This window comes from Nyctereutes procyonoides, unplaced genomic scaffold, assembly GCF_905146905.1.
Source record: "Nyctereutes procyonoides isolate TBG_1078 unplaced genomic scaffold, NYPRO_anot_genome, whole genome shotgun sequence".
Taxonomy (NCBI): domain Eukaryota; kingdom Metazoa; phylum Chordata; class Mammalia; order Carnivora; family Canidae; genus Nyctereutes; species Nyctereutes procyonoides.
This window is the reverse complement of record NW_026575042.1, coordinates 15,337,273-15,362,608: the sequence shown is the minus strand read 5'-3', so window position 1 is coordinate 15,362,608 and position 25,336 is coordinate 15,337,273. Positions and strand designations below refer to the sequence as shown.

The window sequence follows — 25,336 nt, the reverse complement described above, 5'->3', positions numbered from 1 at the left end:
GTGAGATTATGATAGAGCAAGGCAGCTTTCAACATTTCAACATTTAAGTCGTTAACCATACGACTGGAAACAAGCTCGTATTTTTAATTTATATATAATACAAATTGAATGCATGTGAAAGCTATTTTGGGTGAGATTCACCAACAAAAAGTAAGGCTGCAGTATTAATCTTTTATTGGGATGAAAATGGTTTTAGCTTGACCCTACACTGAACTGCTGCAGACTATAACTCAGAAGGAAAATAACAAAAACACTGCTGCCATTAAACTGCAGGCTTCCTGACAAATATCACCTATCAGCTTGAACAAACAAATGCAGGCATGGATTGGTCATGAGGCTATATCCTCTATAAGGTTTCTCCTGGCCTCTCTTAAGTCCTTGACACACACCTGTGTCACTGACAGCTAGTATGCAAATTGCCTAAAAGCTCCATTAGGCTGATCTAGGCAAGGGAAGCCCATCTGTCAGTTCTGTGACACTTTCCCTCTTGGATTCTCATGTGGGAATATGTCCTTGAGACACCCAGATGGATGAATTTGTGCCAGTGTCTGATACCACCAACCTTGGAGGAAGTTGTCACTTCTTCTTCTGTTGACTTTAATATTTGATCTCTACTTCCCGCTGCTCCCAAAGAATAAAATGTTAAGACTAAAATTCAAATAGATGGTAAAACTCTTATTTTCAATAAAAGGATACATTATTTTTTAAGCACAGAAGACGGAACATGACAAACCTACTCTTTGGGAAATCATGGCATTCACTGGGTGTTTTTCCATACTGTGTGTGTGGTCTGGTCTTCTCAGGAGAGAACCCACGATTTCAAATTAGCTGAAGCTTGTCAGCTGTTGCTGATGGCTGCTGGAAGGTTTTGGAAAAAACAGTGGCATGGTGTTATTTTAGCAGGCCTGCCTATTAAGGGCATTTATTGGAAATAGCTTCATGATTCTTATCCCCTCCTTCTTTTTAAAAGAAGACAACATGACAAGTGCATGTAAGCAATTGGAAGTGGAAGTCCAACCTCCATTTCTTTGATGGTTTTAGGAGTAGATTCAAGTCTCTTGCCCATCTCAGGTTGAAATCCCCAGGGGAAAGTTGTTAGACGTGGCAACAACAGAATCTGAAGAGCAGCTGTCCTTTGATAATGATATCTGTTCATCAAAAATACTTCTTTCATCCATCTGGTCTGCCAGAACGATCCACTCGTCTTTCTAAATAAAAGATGGCATAAAAGTAATGATTACCTCAACATACCCAAAAGAAATCACTAAGAATCAGAAAGTAGTTCATAGAAATATACAATAAATTATAATCTAGAATCAGAAGGATAGAGCATTTCTTCTTTTTGGAAAATTCTCAAGTCTGTGACGAACAATCCATGCAGGTATGTGAAAGGTTTACAACAAGATGAGACTGATGCTTTTGATCATTTTGGCACTTAAATGGTATGGTTCATCATTTCATCAGATTAGAACCTGTTTTCCATTTTTAAGGAGAAGGTCCAGAAGACATACTGTTGTTATTGACAGGACTTCCAAACTAGTTATTATTTGCTAATAGTGTTATGTTTTAAGTCTGAGCAGAGCATCTTGCCAGAGAGAGAGTAAAACTTTTATGCCCAACGGTGTTTGGATGAGCAAGATAATTATACCCTTGTCTGCAGCAGATGCTCTGTTCTTCGCTTTGGCAGTTTCCCTGTTCAGTGTGCAAATAATTTTCTCTACTAAAGTTGGTGGCTATTTGCTACAAATATATTTCTTTTCCAGCAAAGAATGGATCTTTTCCACCACCATTCCCAGATAGCAACTGAATTGATTGGAATTTTTATTGTTTCAAACACACACACAAATCTGATCCAAAGCAAAGAGAAATGCATATGCATACTCCATATCCATCAAAGAAAGTGATGTTGAGAAATAAATGATGTACCAGAATAGTTGGAAAACTACTTTGTAACAAATATTCAATACTGTTATCAAAATCAAGGTTAAAAAAATTAAGTCTCCAAGTTGATAGGCAAATCAAACTTTAATTCAAAAGTATATAAATTGAATTTATGTTAAAAAAAGACCTTTGTTTACATGCATTTGCATAAATCCTACAATCACCCTTTACTTGTGTATTTCTATAACAGGCAAAGATTATACATATATCAGAGACCTAAGATATGAAGTTTACTGGCCTTAGTTTTGATTGACATATACGACTGTCCTATGTTTGAAAAAATTGAGTATATATTCCTTAGCCAGTGATGAACAAATATATTTCCATAAGCTATTATGCTTATTTCTTTGGGGTAGCCCCACTGCCATGGTTGTGTCTATAAACAGCAGGCTAGCAGGTATTTGGCAGAGAGCTACAGAAGAAGGAGAAAGGAGAAGATGTATTTTCCATAGCTCCCTTTTTCTGTTCTTACTACAGGATCTCATAAGTAGAAAGGCAAGTATAATCTCTTCCCAAGTTCCATGTTTTCACAACCACATAATGCAACATACATTTACCTAATAAAACTAAGAATATAATTAGGGGTTATATTTCTGGATTATCCCTGGATCTCCCAAGAGTAATCATGGTTGACAAGATGTTTATGGCAAAACTCAACATCCAGCAAATGATTAAGTACCAACTGAAAGATTTATCCTAAGTATGTATGTAAGTGCTGAGGATCAGAAGGTGTGCCTCTTTGCACACCGTGTCCTTAGCTCTCCAGCATGCCAGGGGTGAAATAGCTACTGAAGGATGAAATATTGCACAAAATATTTATCATCAGCAGAGTCATGAGGAAAATGTCCCCTAGAGCCTCGAGCAGGGAGGGGATAAATCTGCCTGTGACAAAAGTTTCTTAGAGGAGGTGAAACTTGAGTCAGAATAAATAGGTTTTACTTCTGGGGAACCAGGAGGAGGGCATACCATATAGTGCAACAGCATACATCAGGACATCACAACAGATTCCTCTTTTGCCAAATGCCTTTATCAGAACATTCTCAAATACCACTATTAGGTTAGGCTGGACGAAAAAAAATCAGTGGCCCTGTTGGAACATTGACATCATTTCTATCCTCTTGTTGGAGAATGGGTTGCAGCTGAAAAATCAGGAGAAATCCAGTAGATCCTTGAACAGAATACCAGACTATGAAGTGTGTTCATATCTTTCTAAAATTTTTATTTATTTATTTGAGAGAGAGAGAGAGTGTGAGCCGGGTGGTGGTGGTAAGGAGGGGCAAAGGGAGAAGCAGACTCCCCACTGAGCACAGAGCCCCACGTGGGGCTCAGTCCCAGGATCCTGGGATCATGACCTGAGCTGAATGCAAACACATAATGGACTGAGCTGCCCTGGCACTGCCCCTGTGTTCATCTATTAATAAAGATTTACAAATTCAAATATTTATAAGTAGAGTTTTAATTGTATGTAGTCATACTGATGTCACTTGAGCTATCAAAAGTGGTAATAGGAATAGCAGTACAATGGTTCTAAGGTAATTGCAGAGTTCAATGACATTAGTGGTAACTTTTATTGAGATGGTACTTAGTAGGACTTCTAGGTTATCTTTATCTTGGATCCTCAGCATTGGATTTTCATCTCTGCTTCCAGATGAAGGGAATTTGTGTGCAAGAGCCATTTGCAGAACTTAATCACTGCTTAAAATGCTGCATCCAAGCTGTAAATAACTAAGGAGGTCCTGTGTAAAGTCAGGCAAGTCCTTCCCATTGAGAATAATTAATGTCTACATCAGGGACATGATCTTTTTCCCTTCCTTCTCTCCACTTAACTTTTCTGCTTAGGTGGTGTTGTGTCCTCTCTTCTGTAATAATGCACACCTCAACACATCCATAAGTCCATGCCTTTTCCCCTTTGGGAATGTACTTATATACACCCCATATAAAGAACCAACTCTGAGATATTCTTTTCTCTTTGCAGAGAATTATTTTAAAATTTTGCAATGAGATACTTTTGACTGGCAACCTGTGTCCATTCCTAATCATTGTACCATCACTGCACTTTCTGCATCTATCTTGTGACTGGTCATATCCAATAATGGGTTTTTTGCAAAAATAAGCAAAGATTGGACTGTAATCAAGTAAAGAAGAACTACCTGTTAACCAAATTTTACAAAATATTACAGAAAAATTTATCCTTCCCATGAGTAGACCACAGTCAGAGGACCACCCACTCTTCTCCATTGAATAGCTGAATCTGCTTCTCCCTGCACTTTTTATTCTCTAGGTATTACCACCAAGGTCTTTATGTGGGAGAAAAAAATGAGCTAGAACTAAAAACAAAGAAACATCATTCTTCCTCAAATTTAATTACTCAGAAATGCTTTTTGGCGAAACAAAGTTTCTAGCATCTTCCATCTTCCTATTTATCCATACTCTGGATTACCTCATTCATTAGTTCTGACAAGTGACTGTATTTGTACCATTGCCTGACAGATGTGTTACATGTTTCAGCTTTAAAATATTCAACTTTGAGTTCAGTGCTGCATACTTGGGAGATGATGTTAAATCAGCCTTGGCGACGCACCACTGTCATCATGCCAAATAACTCAAGGGAAAAATGATAAGGGTATAAAGAGATCAATAAGGAAAGAGAATCCATGCCTTCAAAAGTAAGGCAAAATATGAGAAAGATGATCAGTCAAGCATTGGGGTGTAAATAAAGTGAGGATGTGCCATGTCTGGGACACCCTCCCACTACAGAGAGCCATTATCCTGTGAGTAGTAAATTTCTCTTACGTTTGTGTAACTCCTTTAATATAGGTCATTCTAAAACACAGCCATAAAACTCACTGGCACATTGATCAGTCTCCATTGCTCTTCCCTCCCTCCTAATAGAATAAAATGAGAGGATGGCTGATGAATGCTGAGAAGGACAATTCCCAGGCCATTTAGATGTAAGCAGGCACACTGGAGCTTTCTCCTGCTTAATGAAGATGTGTATAACTTGCATCTTTTGTAAATGTAAATCATGCAAATATATTTCTGCCCTTAGAGTTGATATTACTCAACAGGGCCCTCATAAGTGCCCAGTTGTGCTGGAATTTCTGGTGAAAAGCAAGTGAACTGTAGAAATTGTCAATTTGGAAATGAAATTCTTTATTGAGCAATAAGTACTCAGATGTGCACAGAGCAATAGTTTTCCTTTTCAGCAAAAAGCATCATGTTATTTTAAATTTATAAAAATAAATTGGAATAGCTTGCAAACATAAAATAGTAAAATTCATGAACATTTGGAAATAAGAATTTATATTTTTGTGTGTTAATGGTCAAGGAGGCTTTGTGAATATGGTCCAGAGCCTTTGGATGTCAGTCTAACTGATCTTTAGACAATGAAGAGCATTTCCGGGCTTTCCTTTTTTTTTCAACATGAGGATAAAGTTTGAAAATTAAGTTTTGTTTTAGGAAGATAAAGCTAAGGCTACATGCAGGATAGATTAGAGTATTTGGAGCTTGGGAACAGGAAACACAATTTGGAGACAGTTATATTAATCCATATGTGAAGTAAAGTCCTCCCAGACAAGAATAGGAAGAGCGAAATGAATGGGAAAGACAGATGTGTGAGACACTGAGAAGGAAGTGTAAGCAGGACTGAGTGCCTGAATGAGACAGAGCCATGAAAATAGAAAACAGATGTATCCAGATGTTAAGTCCCCAAGACGCAGTTGATCTGTGAATGATGACTGCTAAATTCAAGTTTGATATTCAAGGCATAATGTACTGTGGAATGTTCATGCCATTATCTGGGGTAACACTTGATGGTGCTCTTCAGCCCAGTGAGCCATTAGGGAAAGAGCCCAGAAAAGGACACCAGAGGATATAGGTCTAGGTAGGCAGAAAGAAGAGCAAGTAGAAAAGCATAGGGACAGATGATCACACAAGGTACTTACCTGTGAAAATGGGAGATCACCTATTGGAATGCGGTAGAGATGGAGGGATGACTGGGAAGGTGGGCTGAGGAGTCAATGGCAGCAGGTTTGCCTAGAAGCTGATGAAATTCAAGCTTTAGGGCCCCTCCTTTTCTCCAGCCTTTTAGTGATTGTCTATCTAATCTTATATCTTAATTTTGTATCCTTCTCCTTAAAAATGGCCAATGGTGCACCATCCGAATTATATAACTTTACCTCCTGACAAAAGCCACATTCCTCCATTGCCTAGTAACATGTTCACCTGGTGATATGGGTTTGAAAAATTTGTAGAAGAAAGATATTTTAAGACCCTTGTCTTTCTCTACTTCAGCTTCCCCATTGCACTTTCCCTTTTGTCAGGTGGTGATGGGAGATGCATTTAATCTGGATTTAATGATATATATATTTGTATTATCACTAGCTGTTCTGTGGTAAGAATGGTTTCCAAACTGTGCACTGTATTGATATCCTGGTCATTGTGTCAGGGATATGCTGCCACAAGGTCCTGTTGTGATAGGTGTGTGGCCTCTGGTGCCCAACACTGAAAGTATATGGGAAGTAGAAGGAAAAAAAAAAAAAGATTTGTAAAATCTAAAGCCAAAAGATAGGTCTATGCAAAATTCTTCCTGATTTTTAGTCCTAAAATTTACCATTCTAACAATTTAGAAACCATTACCATTAGTGAGTTGTAGAGCTGAAAAGAAAACTGTTCTAAGCTATCAATAAAAAAATACATTTCTATCAAGCACTAGAGGACACACAGAATTATCTTTTTATTCTTTTTATTGAAAATGTTATGAAAATACCGCTATATGATGAGGCAATCAAAGAGTATGCAGAAAACAAAAAACGAGGGAAAATTATTTTGAAGTATGTTAGGGAGTTAATATTGTTATTTCTAGTATTTTTTTGATGTTTGTGTTATCAGCTTTTAAAATTGGTGACTTCTCGCAACATCTTTTTTCATTCTAAGTCAATATTCGCTTCGTAACAAATTTTATATTTATAAATTTGATTCTTTTTTTAAATGGGTCTTTCAAATTGTATAAGTTTTAGACACTGCAAAACCTGAATCTGTCCTTATGTTCGGGGGCCGATGTTAATTTTCACAAAGTACATATTCTTAATCTTTGGCCATGTATGCCCCCATGCTGATTGTTTTGGACCTAAGCATCTGATGTAGTCTGAATGTTTGTATCCATGAACATGTACTGAAATCCTAATGTCCTATGTGACAGTATTGGGAAAGCATGCTTTGGGAGATGCTCAGATCATGGAGTGGAGCTCTTAAAGAAGAGATCAGTGTTGTTATAAAAGAGACCCATATGCCCCCTTTTCCCTTCTATCAGGTGAAGATATGATGAGAAATCTGGGAGTTGGAGAGTACCCTTATCTGTACTCAGCAGGTCTTGGACTTCCAGCCTTCAAAACTGCAAAATAAAGCTCTACTGTTTCTTTTTTTTTTTTTTTTTTTTTAATTTATTTATTTATGATAGTCACAGAGAGAGAGAGAGAGAGAGAGGCAGAGACACAGGCAGAGGGAGAAGCAGGCTCCATGCACCGGGAGCCCGACGTGGGATTCAATCCCGGGTCTCCAGGATCACGCCCCGGGCCAAAGGCAGGCGCCAAACCGCTGCGCCACCCAGGGATCCCAGCTCTACTGTTTCTAAGCCACCCAGTCAGTGGTATACTTTGTTACAGCAGCCGCAACAGACTAAGAAAGCAGCTGTTGCTTTTCAACTTTCACCATGTTCAGACTTATAATCTTCAATTGTGTAGCTCTAATCTATATTATTACAATTTTCTAATTATTGTAATCAGGGAATATTTATTAGTACCTTATATATTAGTGGAATATATTAGTATTCCTTAATATCCCTCACACAAATTCTAGCCAAAAGGAATGATTCTTATACATAAAACTAATGTGACATGGTATATCAACTGTACTTCAATTGAAAAATACAGGGTGGCTTGTGGCTTAGGATGTTGTGTCCAATGCTTGATTTCAACCCAGGTCATGATCTCAAGGTTGTGAGATTGAGCCCTGAATCAGGCTCTGCTCTGGGCATGGAGCCTGCTTAAGATTCTCTTTCCCTCTGCCCCTAACCCCCTCTAAAAATAAATAAGTTAATTAATTAATTAAAAAATACAAAGAATGTTACATTTTCTGAGTAGCATAGAACTTGAGTAATATGTTTAAGTAGAACTTGAAAACTGGTTTAAATCAGAGATGTGTAGCTCAAATCCAAATCATAGTAGACTATATACCAAAGCCGGAAACATGTTGATGTGTAACATTAATTCTGTTTGGAGAGTTTCAGGAATTATAACTAATTTCATTAAGAAAAGTATTTTCAGAAGTACACAAAGGATCTTGAATTCCTGCCAATGGAGGGGAATTGACTGTCAGTTATCAATACTCCACTGCCAGCAAAACAAATGTTGAATAATTATTTTTATTCACATATAAGATGTGTTCTAGTTCACAGGAAGGCAACTCACTGAAATGTAAGTGTATATAATGAACAAATTTGGAATGTCAGTGATAATTTCCTAATTTTCCCAATTTCTCTGTGTCTTCAATAACGAATAATCTATAAGATTAGGTAGGGATAAGATATAGGGATATTGATTGGTCACAAAAATTGGTGTATAAGCTACAAAAATAATCTTTATTTTCACTCCATTCATAAACAAGTTGTATCTTTATTTGACCTGCCAGGGTGAGATAAGTAGTTCAAAGTAAATGGAACACATTGACTCGTGTCATTTTCATCCTTCTAATCAAGATAAAGCAAGTGCAAAATGTATGTGTTGTGTTGTTGTTGTTGTTTTTCTGTCATCATCTCTGCCTTTATGCAGGATGGAAGATTGTGTCCACAATAGAACAGTGACCAAGATTAGAGATATGTCTGTCTACCTCAAATTGCTAACATAGGACACTAACTGGCTTTGCCAGAAGCCTTGGTGCTGACTGAAATTAATGACTAGTGAAATCCAATAAATACAAGGAAAACTGTCTTTGCACATAGCTTAGCCAACCTTAGAATGTGTGGACAGTCAACATTTTAGAATATTATAATACTCCAATGTTTCTTGCCAGAGGTAGGTGTGCTAGGATCTCATGCTGCTTTATGCCTATATGGGAAGGTATTGGCCATTAAGAAGCAGTTCTGCCACTGTGGTGTACTCTGTTTCGAGAATCTTTACCTTCCTCCAATGCAATCAGAACATAGCACAGTGGATGCCTATTTTCACTGGATTAAATGATATCCCCGTGCCAAAAAAAAAAAAAAAAGTCTTAAATGTGAGTTGACTGATAGACCGTAATTCATTTGAGTAGAAGTCACCACTCTGGTAGAGAAAGTTCTATGTTATTAGTCTCTTTTCTCATTTTATTTTTATCTCTGTCATTACTGATTTCTGGAAACCATAGGAGAAAGCAATCAGATTAATTCCATTTATTACTTTTGAGGACACTGATTATAAAATCTGACCATTGCACAGCTCTCCTTATTCTGATACTTAAAATAATCACTCTGAATAGTAAAATATGTTGTTCTTTACTTATTATGAAGAGTATAGGTTGCAATAAAAGAAACAGACATTCTCTTAAAAATTTGCACTGAACAGAGGCATTCTGTTCTCTTGTACTTCATTGTTTTCTGTGGGTTTTTTTTTGGTTTTTGGTTTTTTTTTTGAGAAAGAGTGAGCATGGGAAGGGGCAGAAGGAGAGCAAGAGAGAGAAAGATAATTTCTTAAAAAAGATTTGTATATATTTATTCATGAGAGACACACACAGAGAGGCAGAGACATAGGCAGAAGCAGAAGCAGGCTCCCTGTAGGGAGCCTTTGCGGCACTCGATCTCAGGACCCTGGGATTTATACCCTGAGCCAAAGGCAGATGCTCACCCACTGAACCACCCAGGTGCCCCAAGAGACAGAATCTTAAGCAAGCTCCACACCCAGTACAGAGCCTGACGTGGGGCTTGATCTCACGACCCTAAGATTATGACCCTGAGATCATGATCTGAGCTGAAATCAAGAGTCACATGCTTAATTGACTGAGCCACCCAGGCACCCCTGTTCTCTTATACTTTAATAGATGTTAATGTAGACCACGCTTGGGTGCATATTAAATTTCTCTATTTATCTTTCTTTTGCTTTTTATCCTGCAATTATATGTATTGAGAACACTATGCTACTGTCAACTGCCTCTACTGTTCCTCTAATTTTGTTTCTTTACAACGTTAAGGAATAATTGTCCTTGGATATTTTATCTTTTAAAATATTTTCTCATAATAATATTTAGTTTTATGTTACTGTTGAATTTACAAGATGAATTCTAAGTTCTGTTTTATACATGTTATAGTATGGATTAAATTTGTATTGGTTGTCTGATAATAGGTTTTGGTCTTTCTTTGGTATAATATAACTTTTTTCTAATTAGATACCTCCCTCAAGTCAAGATTCTGGTTGGAAATTTTTAAAGCCAACAGCTTTAAGAGATCTTTGTATAGAAACGAAAAAATTATTTGTTCCATTTGCAAAACTAAAAGGAGCTATAATTCTAGCCTTTGCTACACTATACATATTTTGTAAACTGTAAACAAGTTGTTTACCCATTATCAGCCAAAAATTTGGTTTCTGTATGATGTTGGTTGTAAGTAGAAAGGGTGATGGGATATATCTGTGAATATATTAATATGTAAAGCAATCTTATTAAAATGTTTAATTACACAAGCTGTTAATTAACCCATTTCCTGAATTAAACAACACTTACAGAACTATTGATATTATGATTTCAAGGAAGCAACTTTTATTATTACTCTAGTAGTTTAATGCTATTACTTTTTGTTTGGTAATAGATGTTGTCATAGTTTAGTTGCTTATGTTTGGTTGTCTGTGTTAAGATATATCAAATCCATGGTGTTAATGTTCTGCCCTCAAAGAGTTTAAAGTAGACTTTGAGTGTTCTGTACCTCAAGGAATGACAACATAAAGTTACTTTCTTTTAAATAAGTCCTCTGTTGGCCAATGAATGCAAAGGTTTTCTTTGAGTCCCATCTTTTTTCAAGAAATTCTTTTGCTTCCTGTCCTATTACTCCATTAGATCATGGAGATTTCCTAAATCAGTCTGCACATTCCAGTCACGTACTCTCTCATGGTGTCATCTGGTCCTAGCAACTGAGACAGATATACCAAGAAATTTGTATTCTGTTTTCCCAGGGTGTTTCTAGCTTCTTTACTACTCAGGCATATAAACTCTTTCCTTTGTTTATGTCTTCCAGGAAGTTGGGCCATTAAATAACATTTCAACTATGGTCACATTCATTTTTTGATGTGATGGGGTGCGGGAGGTGGCTGATACTGCATGTAAGAGCTGGTTACTAAATTCTAAGTTTTGTGAGCCAGGTGTTGAACTCTTAGTAGGTTAAAATCCACCATGTAGGAGTATTTACATTTCAGAAATCAGCAAAGTTATACATCAGAACCTTTGTTTTTGTTTTTTCCTCACAGAACTGGAATATCAGCAGTAATTCTGAGTTAGTTTTCTGATTTGTTCCCCCACTTCAACCAATTTGCTTTCTACTGAATAGAGCAAACTCTGAGGCTTCTCTTGAGGAGGCAAAGGAAGGGGGTCACTCTTGGAAAACTCTTAGTAATTATACTTTATAAACGGCTTTTATCTAAGTTTGCTCAAAGATACATAGAGTTCTCCAAACTGACACAAAACAAAACAAAATTTTCTGGAATATTGAAGATGTCTTAAGTACTTTGGAGTGTATAAATGTATGACTATCCCCTTTTTATACTATAGACTATCTGTTACAGTTACCCTAGGGCACATATCATGCAACTTGCTAGAAATTAGGGATATAATTAAACTGAAATAAACAGTTTAAGTAATTGTTTACCTACAAAATATCCTTGCAGGGCAACAATTTTTAGAAACCTAATTATTTTTAGAGTTAGAAACTATGAAATTAGTACAGTTTATTTTTTGCATATAAAAGTCCTTTCAGTTAAGTGCATGGACATTTAGTAGTTAGTGTGTTATTTAACTGATAGAAGCTTTTTCCACTGGCAATAAGATATATCTTCTTTAATGAACACTTTCACAATTTATAGATATTTTCCTAGAATTTGTGTATTCTGAAAATGACTTCCCTTGTGAAAGTTTATATTTGTCTTTAAAAAATTATTCTAACAGTCTTCTCATCAGTATGTCTGAAGGCAATCAGTATCAATAGCTAAAATAGTACTAACTGACCCTAAAGTCTCATTGAGGATTAACATTTCTTGATTTCTAATCTAGAGAATTTCAGTTTAACAAGCTTCAATGGACTTTGGATTTTAAGATTTTAACACTAGGCAAATCAGAGTTTGCTAGATCAGTTAATAGCCCAACCAATATTCCTCTTACTTAAAACAACATTATTGTTCATGATAGCAATGAATATTGTAAACTCCTCTCAGATATATGTAATGATAATAGCAAGCACCCATAGGGGGCTTTATTGTGTTCCTGGCTTTATTCTCCGTGCTTTACACATAATCATTCATATGAAATGTCTAACAGTTTTCAGAGGTAGTTATTATCCTCAGTTTCACAGATGAGGAGACTGAGGCAGAAAAATTTAGGTAATTTGCCCAAGGCCATGCAGACAGTAAGTGGCAAGGCAGGACTTGAATGTGGGTTGTGTGGCTTCAGCACATATGCTCTTAGTCATTGTATATAATAATAATAATAATAATAATAATAATTTCCTTCTTCTTAAGCCTTTGGAGAGTCTACCAATTAGGGGCAAATGCCCTTTATTTGCCAGTCTCTGAAGCATCAGTCACTTATTTAAAAAGAACAAGAGTAGTTTGGAGAAGGAAAAGCAGTACTTTCTTTTTAGAGATAGGTCATTGCCTTGGTTATAGAGAATATCACTGGTCAAAAAAAAAAAATCTCCAGTAATTGTACAACAAAGAAGATGCACTAGGAATTGGATGTGCCTATACTATTTTGAACTTTTCTAAGGTACAAGGCATACTGTCTTAAAATACACAGAAAACGGGAATCTTCATACAGGTTTACAGAGAAATAAAAGTTTGAATGTATAAATATAAGTTTCTGATTTTAAAATTTTAATAACTAAGTTAACAATAAATGCCTAATATTCATTTTTGTAAAGATTTTATTTATTTATTCATGAGACACACACACACACAGAGAGAGAGAGAGAGAGAGAGAGAGAGAGAGACAGGCAGAGGGAGAAGCAAGCTCCATGCAGGGAACCTGACGTGGGACTCAATCCCAGGTCCCCAAGATCAGGCCCTGGGCCGAAGGCAGGCGCTAAACCACTGAGCCACTCGGGCTGCCCCCTAATATTCATTTTATTATCAGATCACTTTTTGTTGAACTTGAACATTAATTTATTCTCATAGTTATCATCTCATGGGCCAAAACACAATAAATGTTGAAAATATATTCAGAGAAAATTATTTGTGCAAGTGCTTCTTCCAGGTTTTATAATGAAGCAATTATTTTGCATGTATTAATTGCTGTTGCATTTTTGATCTGTGTTCCAACATTGTCTTCTTGAGGAAATTATTGTGTTTTATAGTCCAAATTTCTAAGATTTAGGACTTTTGAAGCGTAGGTTCTGTTTACATTTAATTTTGTTACATCAATAAAATATGAATGAATTGGCTAATAAAACAACATAACTATTTTATGTCATGGAATATAGGTTATTGTTTATAAATTTGCTGAATTGCTTCTGTAGTTCACTATACAAAAGCATTCTCCTTATTTTCCTTGGTTCAGTTTAAAGAGAAATAAGATTGGTAGAATAGTATATAATACATGGGGAGTAAGGGTGCTTTTCTTTTGTGATATGCAGGTAAGATGTACTGAAAATGTGGAGCTTCCTCCCAGGCCAGAAGCTTGCCTGCCAAAGACAGAGACATTTATTCTGTACCAGCAGTTTATCTCTATTGCTCCTCTTTCTTGGTATGAAGAGATTTTAAAATACAGATGAAACCTTGGTTTTGATTAAAAGCAAATAAAATACATCTTGTTCTTCTCACAGATTATATTTTACTTTCCAGAAATATCTTTTAATAATTTCCACTTTTGGCCAACGGAGGTATCAGTTGAAAGAGAGTTTTTATATGCCAAAATCTAGACCCACTCCTGAAGGAGAAAAACTGAAATATGGTCTCTACTGAAAGGAGAGTAATTGCACTTTAAAAAAAAAAAAAGGCCCTTGGATGGCTCAGTGGTTGAGCATCTGCCTTTGGCTCGGGGTGTGATCCTGGGGTCTTGGGATTAAGTCCCACATCAGGCTCTCCCCACAGAGAGCCTGCTTCTCCCTCTGCCTGTGTCTTTGCCTCTTTCTGTGTCTCTCATGAATAAAGAAATAAAATCTTAAAAAAAAAGCCCTATGGATAACGGCATAGAAATCATGATTTTGCTCACCACATTTAGGTATTGTACTTGTGCAGTGTAGTCTGGGGAGTTGGGGCCTTGTATCTGTAAGAATGATCTACATCAGTTCTGTGTGGTAGAACTTTATGTGGTGGTGCAAATGTTCTGTGTTTTCCTGTCCATTATAACAGTTAGTAGCTACATATTTTTGAGCATTTGAAACATGGCTAGTGTGACTGGGGAACTGAATTTTTAAATTTTAACTAATATACATCAATTTTATTTAAATTTAGAGAGCTACATGTAACTAGTGTCTATCACATTGGACTGTACATATTTAGAGTTAAATCTGAAGTTAACTGGAGTGAAGACTGACTCATTTCAGGCTCTGAATGTGTCACAGAGTAGCTGAACAACCTCAAAGAGTCATTTAAACTCCTCAAATCTCTGTATTCTCATCTTCAATAGGGGGGTAATAATAATAATACCTACCTCCTTAAGTTCTGAGATCATCTAAATAAACCGATATAAAATTCCTAAAACAATGTCTGGAATATAGGGTATGTTCAGTGAATATTAGTCATTGCTGTGCTTGTTAATTATTTTGTAACCTTTTATTGATATGCAGGTACAATGTACTGAAATTATTTTATAACCTTTTGTGGATATTTAATTACTAGAAACTAAAAAGAGGGGTAAGTGAAATAGGTCTAAAGTAATAGAAGGAAAATGCTATAATAAGGGGTGGAACTTTAGGTGATTCTAGAGGAATGTGTAGATTTAGTTAAATAGAAAATAATCATAGGATGGCCATATATTCCAAGGTTCTTTGGACAGTCTCAATTTATACCTTGTGTCCTGATATAATTATCAATATCTCCCACTTTTACTCTCAAAATACCCTAGTTTGTGAGATACATTTTAGTGTCACTCTAGGAAAAGGCATACAATTGCAGCTCAGGCATTCCAAATGAAGAGAGGAAGACAAAATATAGATTCAGATGCGATTGTGGTATGGAAAAAGAGGTGAATGAGCACTGGGAAATATCAAAACAGGGTTATATTGGGGCTGGAGAAAGTGACATTATGGATGTGGAATGAAAGCCTCAATAAAGAAATCAGATTTTGCTGCATATGTTCTTTATGCTATTGTTGCATTGCTCCTAAGTCAACATAGATTTGCGTTCAGAAAAAGTAAATTCTGATTTAATTGGACAGAATCATTTAGTGTATCAAAAAAAGTATTAATACCATTTGGTGTTCTGACTGTCCTTCCATTATTGGTAATATTTTTTATTATACATGGTTTGAAACAAAATACTTCATTACTATCATGCATAACTATTAGTAACCAAGTCAGTAATATGATTTGTTAATATGTAAATTAGTCAATTGAGTGGAAATGGCTCATTATATCTGTTTTCATGGCTGAAGAAGAAAACTTTGAAAGTATTCATTTAGTCACAATAAAGTACTAGGAGCACATATCTTATAGTGGTACCCTGTAAGCTACATTTATTGGTCTTCATTTTTTTTAGGATAGCATACATAATGAAGATGGGGCAACTAACTGTTGACAATACTACTGATTGTAGTGTTAGGGAAATAGATTATTGGACTAGGAAACATAGAATATTATTTAAAAATAGGAAAACAGTCAAAGTGGACATGATAGGGGAAAAACTAAACCAAAAAAAATTAAGTAAACATATCTTATAAGGTATAAGAATGTGACCCAAGTATAATTGTTTGACTCTTTGTAAAATCTCCTCTTTATCTCTGATTGCATTTGGAGTTGAGTTGCTGACCATTGGCTAACCCAGAGATCTCACAAGACGTTATGGTCACTTGTTCTGGATTTTCAGTATTTTCCTAGTGATTCTAGCCCACTATAAAAGCAAATATTTGAACTGATTTCTGAGACATACCCGGGACAAATGGAACAGAGGTCTTATCTCAGGGATTATAGTCACTTTTGATATTTCTCAGGAATTCTAACAATTACTGTTTATAACAGAGGTGACTTTGCAATGTCTACCTAGGATACCAATCATGGCTCATTTTTTTTTCTTTGCATGAAGAATCAATCCTTATTAATATTGGAATCATAAGCTGTTGGACTTATTTTCTAAGTGTAGACTTTAAACAAATGCCATATGTACCTCAAATTTTGAAATGTATTTTAATTTTGTTTATTTTTCCTTAAAGAGATCAAGAGTTGGCCAAATTAAAAGATGGGATGGGAGCAAAGACCAGATGTCATTGGCATTTGGAGAACTGAGCAGTCTTTATAAAGGCCCGCTGGCATCATTTATAGCAGCCGCTCTTCTCTAGCTTGTAAATTTTAATGAAATTGGTATATAGGTGCTTGAAATGAACAATAACTAGTTTACTTGTGTTTCTAAGTACCATGAATTTTAAAATGTCATTTAATATCCAAACCTCTGAATGGAATTCAATGACTTTAGATTAATCCTATTTGTAAATAGCAGAGAGCGAGGTGTGATTATGCAATCTGCTGAGGTTTTAAAAAACTAATATTTACTACAAAAGTGAATCTCATCCTAACAGAATTTTAATAAAACCTCAGTAGTGGTTTGTAAATACCTTTGAAACTAATTAGTCATTCAATCCACAGTGATTGTTTCATCAGTGCTAAGTTATTACTTTTTGATTCTTGATGAAAATGACAAACCATAGTTCTAGTGACATAGTTTCATGTCAAGGATAGTGGCTTCCATCCTTAAGAAAATAAACGATTGATTCTTATAGCACCTGCTTGAAGGTAAATTGCTCCAACTAGGATTGAGAGAATAGTGTTTCTTTTAAGGATCTGCATCATGATGCTGCTGATGAAAATAATAAGATCAACAGGTATTTATTAGCTAGTTGCTAAATATTTTATATGTAATTTATATACTAAACCAGTCTTATGAGGTGAGATCATCACAATTCCTATTTTTCTCGTGACTAGAGTTTAAGTGCCTTGTTAGTGGTCAAGCAGGATTCCCAGAAGGCAATGTGGAATTCTTCAGCACCATGTTACCACTGTTGACAGTGGCTATTACCAAGACCAGTTGATAGAGAATGTGCAAGTGATTGCCTTTTGTGAGGAGTCTTGTCCTTTAATGCTTATTTCCATATCGGATCTGTGGGTAGGAAAAGAGAAGTGGGGCATGTTTTGACCAAATTCTATTATAAAAGGTGTAATTGAAACAATCGTTTTCTATAGTCATATTCTAGATAATGGAAGAGCAATTGCCTAGCATAAAATTGCAAAGCTATAATATATGTGATTCATGAGACCATGGCTAAAATCGTACATCTTGCCTTAGATATTCATTTACCTGCATTTATTATTGCTCACATGGACAATATTTATGCACACCCTTATTTGAGGCTATTACAGCTACTCCAGTGACAGCTACAGTGCTTGCCATGGCTACCTGATTGTGTTGTGTTCACAATAGAGGACAGGTCTGCAGAAGCAAGGTTATGTGGAAATTATACCGTCTGGGAGAGGAATTCAATAGCTCGCAGCAGTGTGATCCACTGAGCGATGGATTGCATGTGTACGTGCAGGCTAAATAATGTATGATTTAAGACAGGAATGTGGTTTGTATTCATTTTTGGATAGTAAAAGACTTGGCATGTCAGTCCCACGGGAGACTTTATTCAGGGCATTACCCTTGAGTGGATAAAAGAGTACAAATTCTATTGCACTGGAGATGAATAAAAACAAATTGGGGAGACCATCAGCAGAACAAAATGCTGTGTGATGGAGTCCAAGGCTACTCCAAAAAACCACCAGACCAACTGCTTCAGGATCCTGCCAGCAACCAGATGCCGGGAATAGAATTGACTGCAGTTTGGCATCAAGGCCCTGTGATTCCCAGCCAAGGGGAATTGCATGCAAAAAATATTTAAAATTCTCTTTGTGAAAGAGTTATGTTTTCAATAAGAGGAAGAAGTATGTTTCAGACCTAGTCTGCTGCAGATGATATGTGGCATACCAACATCTTAGTTATGGATAGTAGAGGTACGGGAAGGTGAATGTTATATATTCTTGGGGGTAAGAACTTCGTAGGTGAGGGGGTTCTTCAATGAAGTGGGTTGTAGGCCATTGAGTTACTATTATTATTCCAAGAGGAGCACTGTATTGATACTAGTTCTTCAAGGAGAGAACCTGGATCTGTTTAAAGCAGTGATTATCAACCAGGAGCACTTTTACCCCATAGGGAGCATTTTACAATATCTAGAAACATTTTTGGTAGCCACATCTTGCAGGCAGGGTAGTGTACCTGCCATCTAGTCATAAAGGTGCTGTTAAATATCCCACAATGCACAGGGAAGCTCCCCCCCAGCAAATAATTATCTTCTTCAAAATGGCAATATGACAAGTTTGAGGACCCCATTTTAAAATTATCTAGCTAGTGTGTGTATTTGACAGGCCTGCTTTCAGACGTGTTCATATAATATGTTTAACTCTATGAAAGATGATTTTTAATGATTTGCTATACACTATTGATATGTGAACAACATTTATTGGATATATCAAATGCTTTGTTAAAACACACAAAAAAAGGGAAACAAACAAAACTCTAACTCATATCCATCATATCCAATGTACCTCCAAAACATGTAGGGGTTAAAAACACAACGAACCTCCTTCCAAGCCTACATACACAAAATCACACATTTTTTAAGAATGTAGGAGGACCCGGTTGATTCACTTTTCAAACTTGAAAAATGAGGCATATTAACAAAGCACACTAAATGAATCAGCTGTTTAGGATGATCTACAAGCCAGTTCATTTTCCTGTTATCAAATAACACACCATGAATCTTGACAAATGAACCCACTTGTTTGACATTATTTGAAATACTCATATCATGGTTGCTTCTGATAGTCACATCCCCTTCAAAACTGAATTTTAAGGTGGACTGCATTTCCATTCTGATAGAGAAAAAAGCTTATTAGCCTCCATTTTGACTGCATGCTCTTCATCCTCATCCTTCTTTTTCTCCCCCTTATATTTGGATGTGCCCGAGCTTCTTTTGGTGTCATCCTCCAAAGTTCACTGCGAGAAAGCTCTTTGTGTTCATGGGTGCCCATGTCCTTAATACCTGAAGTTCTCTAGTGATGAGGGGGACTGCATAGCTTCTGGAATCAAACTTCCTAATTTCAAATTGGGTCTCCAGCTGTGTGACCTTGAGAAGATCCTCTGCCGGTTTTGTACTTCAGTTTTCTCATTTGTGAATGAGAAGAGTATTATTTGCCTCATTGGGCGGTTGCATACAATGCTTAGGAAGCACACCACCAATGCTACCTGTAATTATTAGAATCATTATCTTCCAAAAGGGATGTCAAGACATTTTATTTAATTTCCCAAAGAGGACACTGGCACTGGTCCACCAATGTGGCAGCTCCAACATGTGATTAAGAGGGCTTTAACCCCCATCCCATGCCTAACAGACCCTCCCAGCCATGCCACTGTGAATAACCATCTAAGGAAAATCAGCATACTTGCCAAGCATGTGAAAGTTCAAGAGAAATCCTATCTCTCTCCTTCAATCAGAGTGCCATCTGAAGGCCCTCTTCTGAAAAATCTGGCATTTTTACTGGTTCTAACCAAGCTGACACTGCAAATTCATAGCAACTCCCTGCCCTGCTACAGGACAGTATTATAGTGTTCAGTAACCCCGACTATAAGTCTTCACTGCTCCTAAATAGGATTTATAAAGTGTGACTTTAAGCAATATAGCAAAGACAATTTTATCTGAGGGAAATTATTTTTTTTTACTAACAATTTAAAATTTCTTCTTTAGTGTCTCAAAATGATTTAAAAGCTAATCAATGATACAATCCCAAATCCATCTGAAGACAAAGAATTGAGAAAGGAATCAGAGCCACTTTTAATTAGGAAAGTGGTTGCTGTGACCCATTAACCTCTAAAGATTTTTTTTTTTTTGAGACACTGTAGTTCGGTCATTTGTCTTTGGCATCAGAGCATACAACATTGCTTTTGCTTTTCACAAATTAATTCATTTAGGCCTTTACATTTGTCAGACGTTCTGGGAAACTTCTGCCAATGCTTTGTTGATTAAAGGATGTGTGTTTGGAAAGTGGGTGGAGAAGAGGGAATTTATAATTCTTAAAGTCAAAGAATGATTTACAATGCAGACTGTTACCTGAATCAATCAGTATATCATCGAAGGATAAATGAAATATTAAGGATTAGCGAGAGATAGGCACTGGGTCTTAAAATCTGTGGATTAATTGGCTCAATAATATGGAAAAGTCTACGTCTTTCAGCAGAACTTCTGGAACTCACAAACATAAATAGGACATAGAAAACTCATTTTGATTGTGTATTTTTTTAAAGAACTTTTGAAATACATAATTTGTCCACAATAGCCTGGTGCTACTATCTCTATAAGTTACATACCTCATTTCCATCTAGTTCCCTCTAGTCAGCCCAATTTTGATTTGCTTTTGACTGTTTTATTAATTTATTTTTTTCCCAGTGAACACATTGGACACTTGGGAGGGCATATTTATTGTTTTAGGCACCATGCAATTTACTAAATGGCATTCTGGCTGTGGAAATGCTTGCGAAGACCCCTGGAGGGTGGTGGTAGAGAATTAAGTAAACACATATTGACCATCCTTTAGATGATGCTTTCTTATTTGGTTAATCTAGGGCTTAGTCTGTGCTGGTCCATCAGATTTATGATACATAAAACCGAAGATTTTTTTGTGTGTGTGTGCCTCCCTGGTAGTTTTAAAAGCTATGCAATGGGAAAAACTGCTTTAAACAAAGCCTCATTTTTAAAGAAGGCTGAGTACAGAGTGGAATTCAAAGAATTTGGAAAGAGGAGAGGTGAAAGTGGTAGCAAACAGCTTTTAAAAAGCCCTGGGAAATTTAAGAAAATAAGGCACATAATGGAAGTAAAAGATAAATCCTGTCTGTCCCATTGGGAGATGCAGAGACCAGAACACTACTTTAGCAAGGATGTGTTGAACACCTACTAAGTACAGGACTTATAAAGAGATAGAACTTAACTATCTCTGGGGTGTCCAAGGTGCAAAACAAAATTCTTTTTTTTTTTAATTTTATTTATTTGTTAGAGAGAGAGTGTGTGCTTGTGCGCAGAGTGGGGAAGGGGAGAAGCTGAGGGGAAAAACAATGAGACCCTGTGCTGAGCATGGTGCCCAACCTGGAGCTCTGTCTCATGACCCTGAGATCATGACCTGAGCAGATAATCAAGAGTCAGACGCTTAACCGACTGAGCCACCCAGGCGCCCCTAAATGGAATTCTTAGATCAAGGAGGAATCGTTTTTCATGCCAGCCAGGAAACTTCATGGAGCTTTGTGCAGATCTTAAATTCCAAAAGGCAATGAATGTATTTCATTTTATTCAAACATTTGGGGACACAGAGTATTCTCCTGTGTAATTTGTTGTAAAATTCCACATTAAAAATGTTCATAACAGATTAGGTAATACCTAAGAGATGATTGAGGAAATGTTTATTTCAAAGAAAGAGGCTCCGGTTTTTGCTCCTGTCCCTAAGAAGAAAGTATGAGGGAAGAGGGTCAGATATTGGATACGGTGGATCTACGAGGTGGACCAGACCCTGGCCCAGGAAGCAGTGGGAATTCAGAGAAAAGGATGCTTCTAGCCACCTCTCAAAGATTTTGGTAGCTGACTTTATTTTGAGATTTATTTATTTATTTATTTATTTTTAATTTTTTTAAATTTTTTAATTTTTATTTATTTATTTATTTATGATAGTCACACAGAGAGAGAGAGAGAGAGAGAGAGAGAGAGAGAGGCAGAGACACAGGCAGAGGGAGAAGCAGGCTCCATGCACCGGGAGCCCGACGTGGGACTCGAGCCCGGGTCTCCAGGATCGTGCCCTGGGCCAAAGGCAGGCGCTAAACCACTGCGCCACCCAGGGATCCCCTATTTTGAGATTTAGAATTGAGAAACAGATGAAGCTAATATTGAGACTTCTAGCATGGGGGTTGATGAATGTCAGCAACACCAAAAGAAACGGGGTCATTTTGCTGGGTGGCTGGGGTGGGGGATTGGGAGATGAGAAAGCAGAGATAATGGATTTCATTTGACATACTGTGTCTAAGAGGCATTGCCTCATAGTCAGTTGGAAATACAGAGTGAGGTAAATCTGATAATTCTGGAAGGTGTAAAACAGACTATTATAGCAAAAAAAAAAAAAAAAAAAAAAAAACAAGGCTGGATACTGCTAAAACTTGGTTTCTTGTTCCTGTGGGCTAAATGTTGTGTTCATTCAGTTATTTAACTATACATACTATAGCCTCAGTATTTATTAAGCAGCTACTTGCTCTTAGATAAGTACCTCCCACCCCTGATAAAACAGCTAATATGTCTTCAGGTTAAAATTTGCCTAAAAATTTCCCCACTGGAATCTTGATAAATGTGTTCATTGTGCCTTTAGGTAACACTATAGATTATGATTGAGAATTTCTGGTATAGTTATATAGATGAGTATCACTGGCAAGACAAGTAACAACTACAAATATTATCATTATTTTTTTTTTCATTTTTGTTATTGCTAACATTTAGCATTATTGCGCTCACTAGTTTCCAGGAATCATTTTGTTTACATTAGCTCATTGAGTTTTCGTAGAGACCTTGTGACATACATATTATTGAGAGTACTATTTTTATCCTCCTCATATTAATGAGAATGTTGAGTTCTCATTCTTGAGTTAATATGAGGTTAAGGCATCATCCAGAGGTCACACAGCCAGTAAGAGACACAGCAGGAGGCAAACCCAGTTAGTGTAATTTTAGAACTTTTGAAGATTTCCCTGTTGGACTAAAAAATAAAGTATCATGAGTAATGTATCTACTAATTCTTGCATACGTAGTTATAAAGACCCTCACATTGTATACTCTAAGTTGGTAGGAGTCATTTTATCATTTTATTTTTGTCAGAAGTAGTTTGACAGATTGGAGCAGTATTTCTCTACTGGGGGAGAGTCCCCAGTCCCCCTGGCGGGGACACTTGGCTTGTGCCGAGGCATTTTTGGTTGTCACAACTGAAGTATGGGTACTGCTGGAATCTGGTGCGTAAAGGACAAGAATGCTACTATGATCCTGCAATGGACAACAGAACATGTGCAGTGTAATGAACATGAAGGGCCCCACAATAAAGAATTATCCCCTCCAAGTTGGCAGTGCTACCTAGATTGAGACCATACTGTGAAGGGAATCTGGACTGTAGTGAGATATTGGTGGCTCAGTATTACAAACAAAGGGCTTTCACCTTGAAGAAGCAGATTTGGGAGTGGGAGAAAGAGGTGAGGTAGATTCATCCTTCCATCTGTTCATTTGTTCATAGATTCGCTATTTATGGAGTATTTCCTGTGTATCAGGAATCATGTTGGAGAGCGATGGTGAGCACAGCAATAGGAGGAAGTGTCTCTTTGTGTGTGTGTGTGTGTGTGTGTGTGTGTGTGTGTGGTTTTTTTTGGAGAGAAGGAAGGAACAAGGAGTAGAGACAAAGCAAAGATGTGTGGCAGCTAAAACAAGCTAGGAGCGGGACTTTGTTTCCAAGAGCTAATGAACTATGTTCTTCTAACAGGGAGGGAAGTAACATGCTACTTTACAGGTCTAAGGAACATCACAGCAGACTAGCTCAGAAACCATATGGCACTGTCAGAAGAACCTGGGAACTTCTTTTTGTCCCATTTAGAACTAACTCAGACTGACCCAAGTGCAGGTCCGGGGTGGCGGGCAGCGGGGGATGTTCTCAGAAGTGCACTGGGTGGTGATAGAAATATGTATGTGCATGTGTGGATCAGAAAGGCCGAGAAGCTTGCATTGCTTTCAAGTTGCGCTGCTGGCCTGTGAATAGGTGCTGGCTTTGTTTTTCCAGTAACAGCCTTTTCTGTTTCCAGCAGTCCTATGCACCAGCTCCCCACCCCATGGCTCCTCCCAGCCCCAGCACAAACAGCAGCAGCAACAACAGCAGCAGCAACAGCAGCGGGGAACAGTTGAGTAAAACCAACCTGTACATTCGAGGCCTTCCACCAGGCACCACTGACCAGGACCTAATCAAGCTGTGCCAACCGTAAGTGCCCTCTGCTCCCTGCACCCGTTTCTCACCCCCACAGTGGCTCCTGTGCATTCAGTCCACACAGGTCTTGGTGTGGACCCCTTTATTGGTGCCTCAGTGAGGAAGAGTCTGCTATCCAAATGGAACTTAAATTGAAGATCTAAGCCCAGCTTATGTTTGTGAATGGAATCTTTTGGTTCGGGGAAGGGAGGTTCCTGAGCAGGCATATATGGGAGCGTGGGCAGAGATGCATGTATTGACCAAAAAGATGATGAGCAAACATTAGTTGGACCTTCATACATAATGTGGCTGGTGGAATCAGTGACAAATCTCATAAAGACAGCTGCTTTTTTTGGAGAAGTGTTAGCAAAGGAAATCTCAAAAACTTAGAAGCGGTAGATTTCAGGATGGTGACCTCCTGTGTTGCAAAGCTTTTCTGGCCAGGTTTTGATAAACAGAAGTTCAGCCAGGACCAGGTAATTGGGGAATTATAAAACTAATACTCTGGATTTCCTGGAAAACATCTCCTTCTACATCCAGTGAAGCTATTCCCCACCAAGGTCAAGAACCATACTCAGCAAGTAGTTTTGGATTTGCTAGGAAATGTGGTAGTGATTAAACACCCTTCCCAAATGTTTTTGTTAATCTCTTATCTACCAACACTTAGGTTATTAACTCTCTTATTTCTATGCAAATAAAAATATTTAAGTGTGCCCTCCAACTAAAATTAGTAATGGATAATGAGTTAAGACTCAAGGACCTGTGTTTTTATGTTGTTGTCTGATTATTTTTAAAGCAATATCAGTACCACTATTTGTCATTTGAATATGCCTTAGCTGGGTATTTTTAAATTTGGGGAAACTATTACTCAATTTTTCTTCTTCTCTTTTGCAATGCTTT

The 25,336-nt window shown here is 37.1% G+C and overlaps 1 protein-coding gene across 8 annotated transcripts in view; it reads left to right on the top strand.

Moving 5' to 3' along the window:
* The window catches only part of RBMS3 (RNA binding motif single stranded interacting protein 3), a 684,622-nt gene that overhangs the window by 120,136 nt on the left and 539,150 nt on the right, over nt 1-25,336 (top strand). For 4 of the 8 annotated variants that reach the window (XM_055321498.1, XM_055321503.1, XM_055321502.1 and 1 more), the window contains exon 2: nt 24,282-24,451. In XM_055321498.1, the coding sequence (XP_055177473.1) occupies nt 24,282-24,451 (170 nt within the window). Of the gene's footprint in view, nt 1-24,278; nt 24,452-25,336 lie in introns of all 8 variants that reach the window. The other 4 variants (XM_055321501.1, XM_055321500.1, XM_055321496.1 and 1 more) reach the window with 1 other exon arrangement.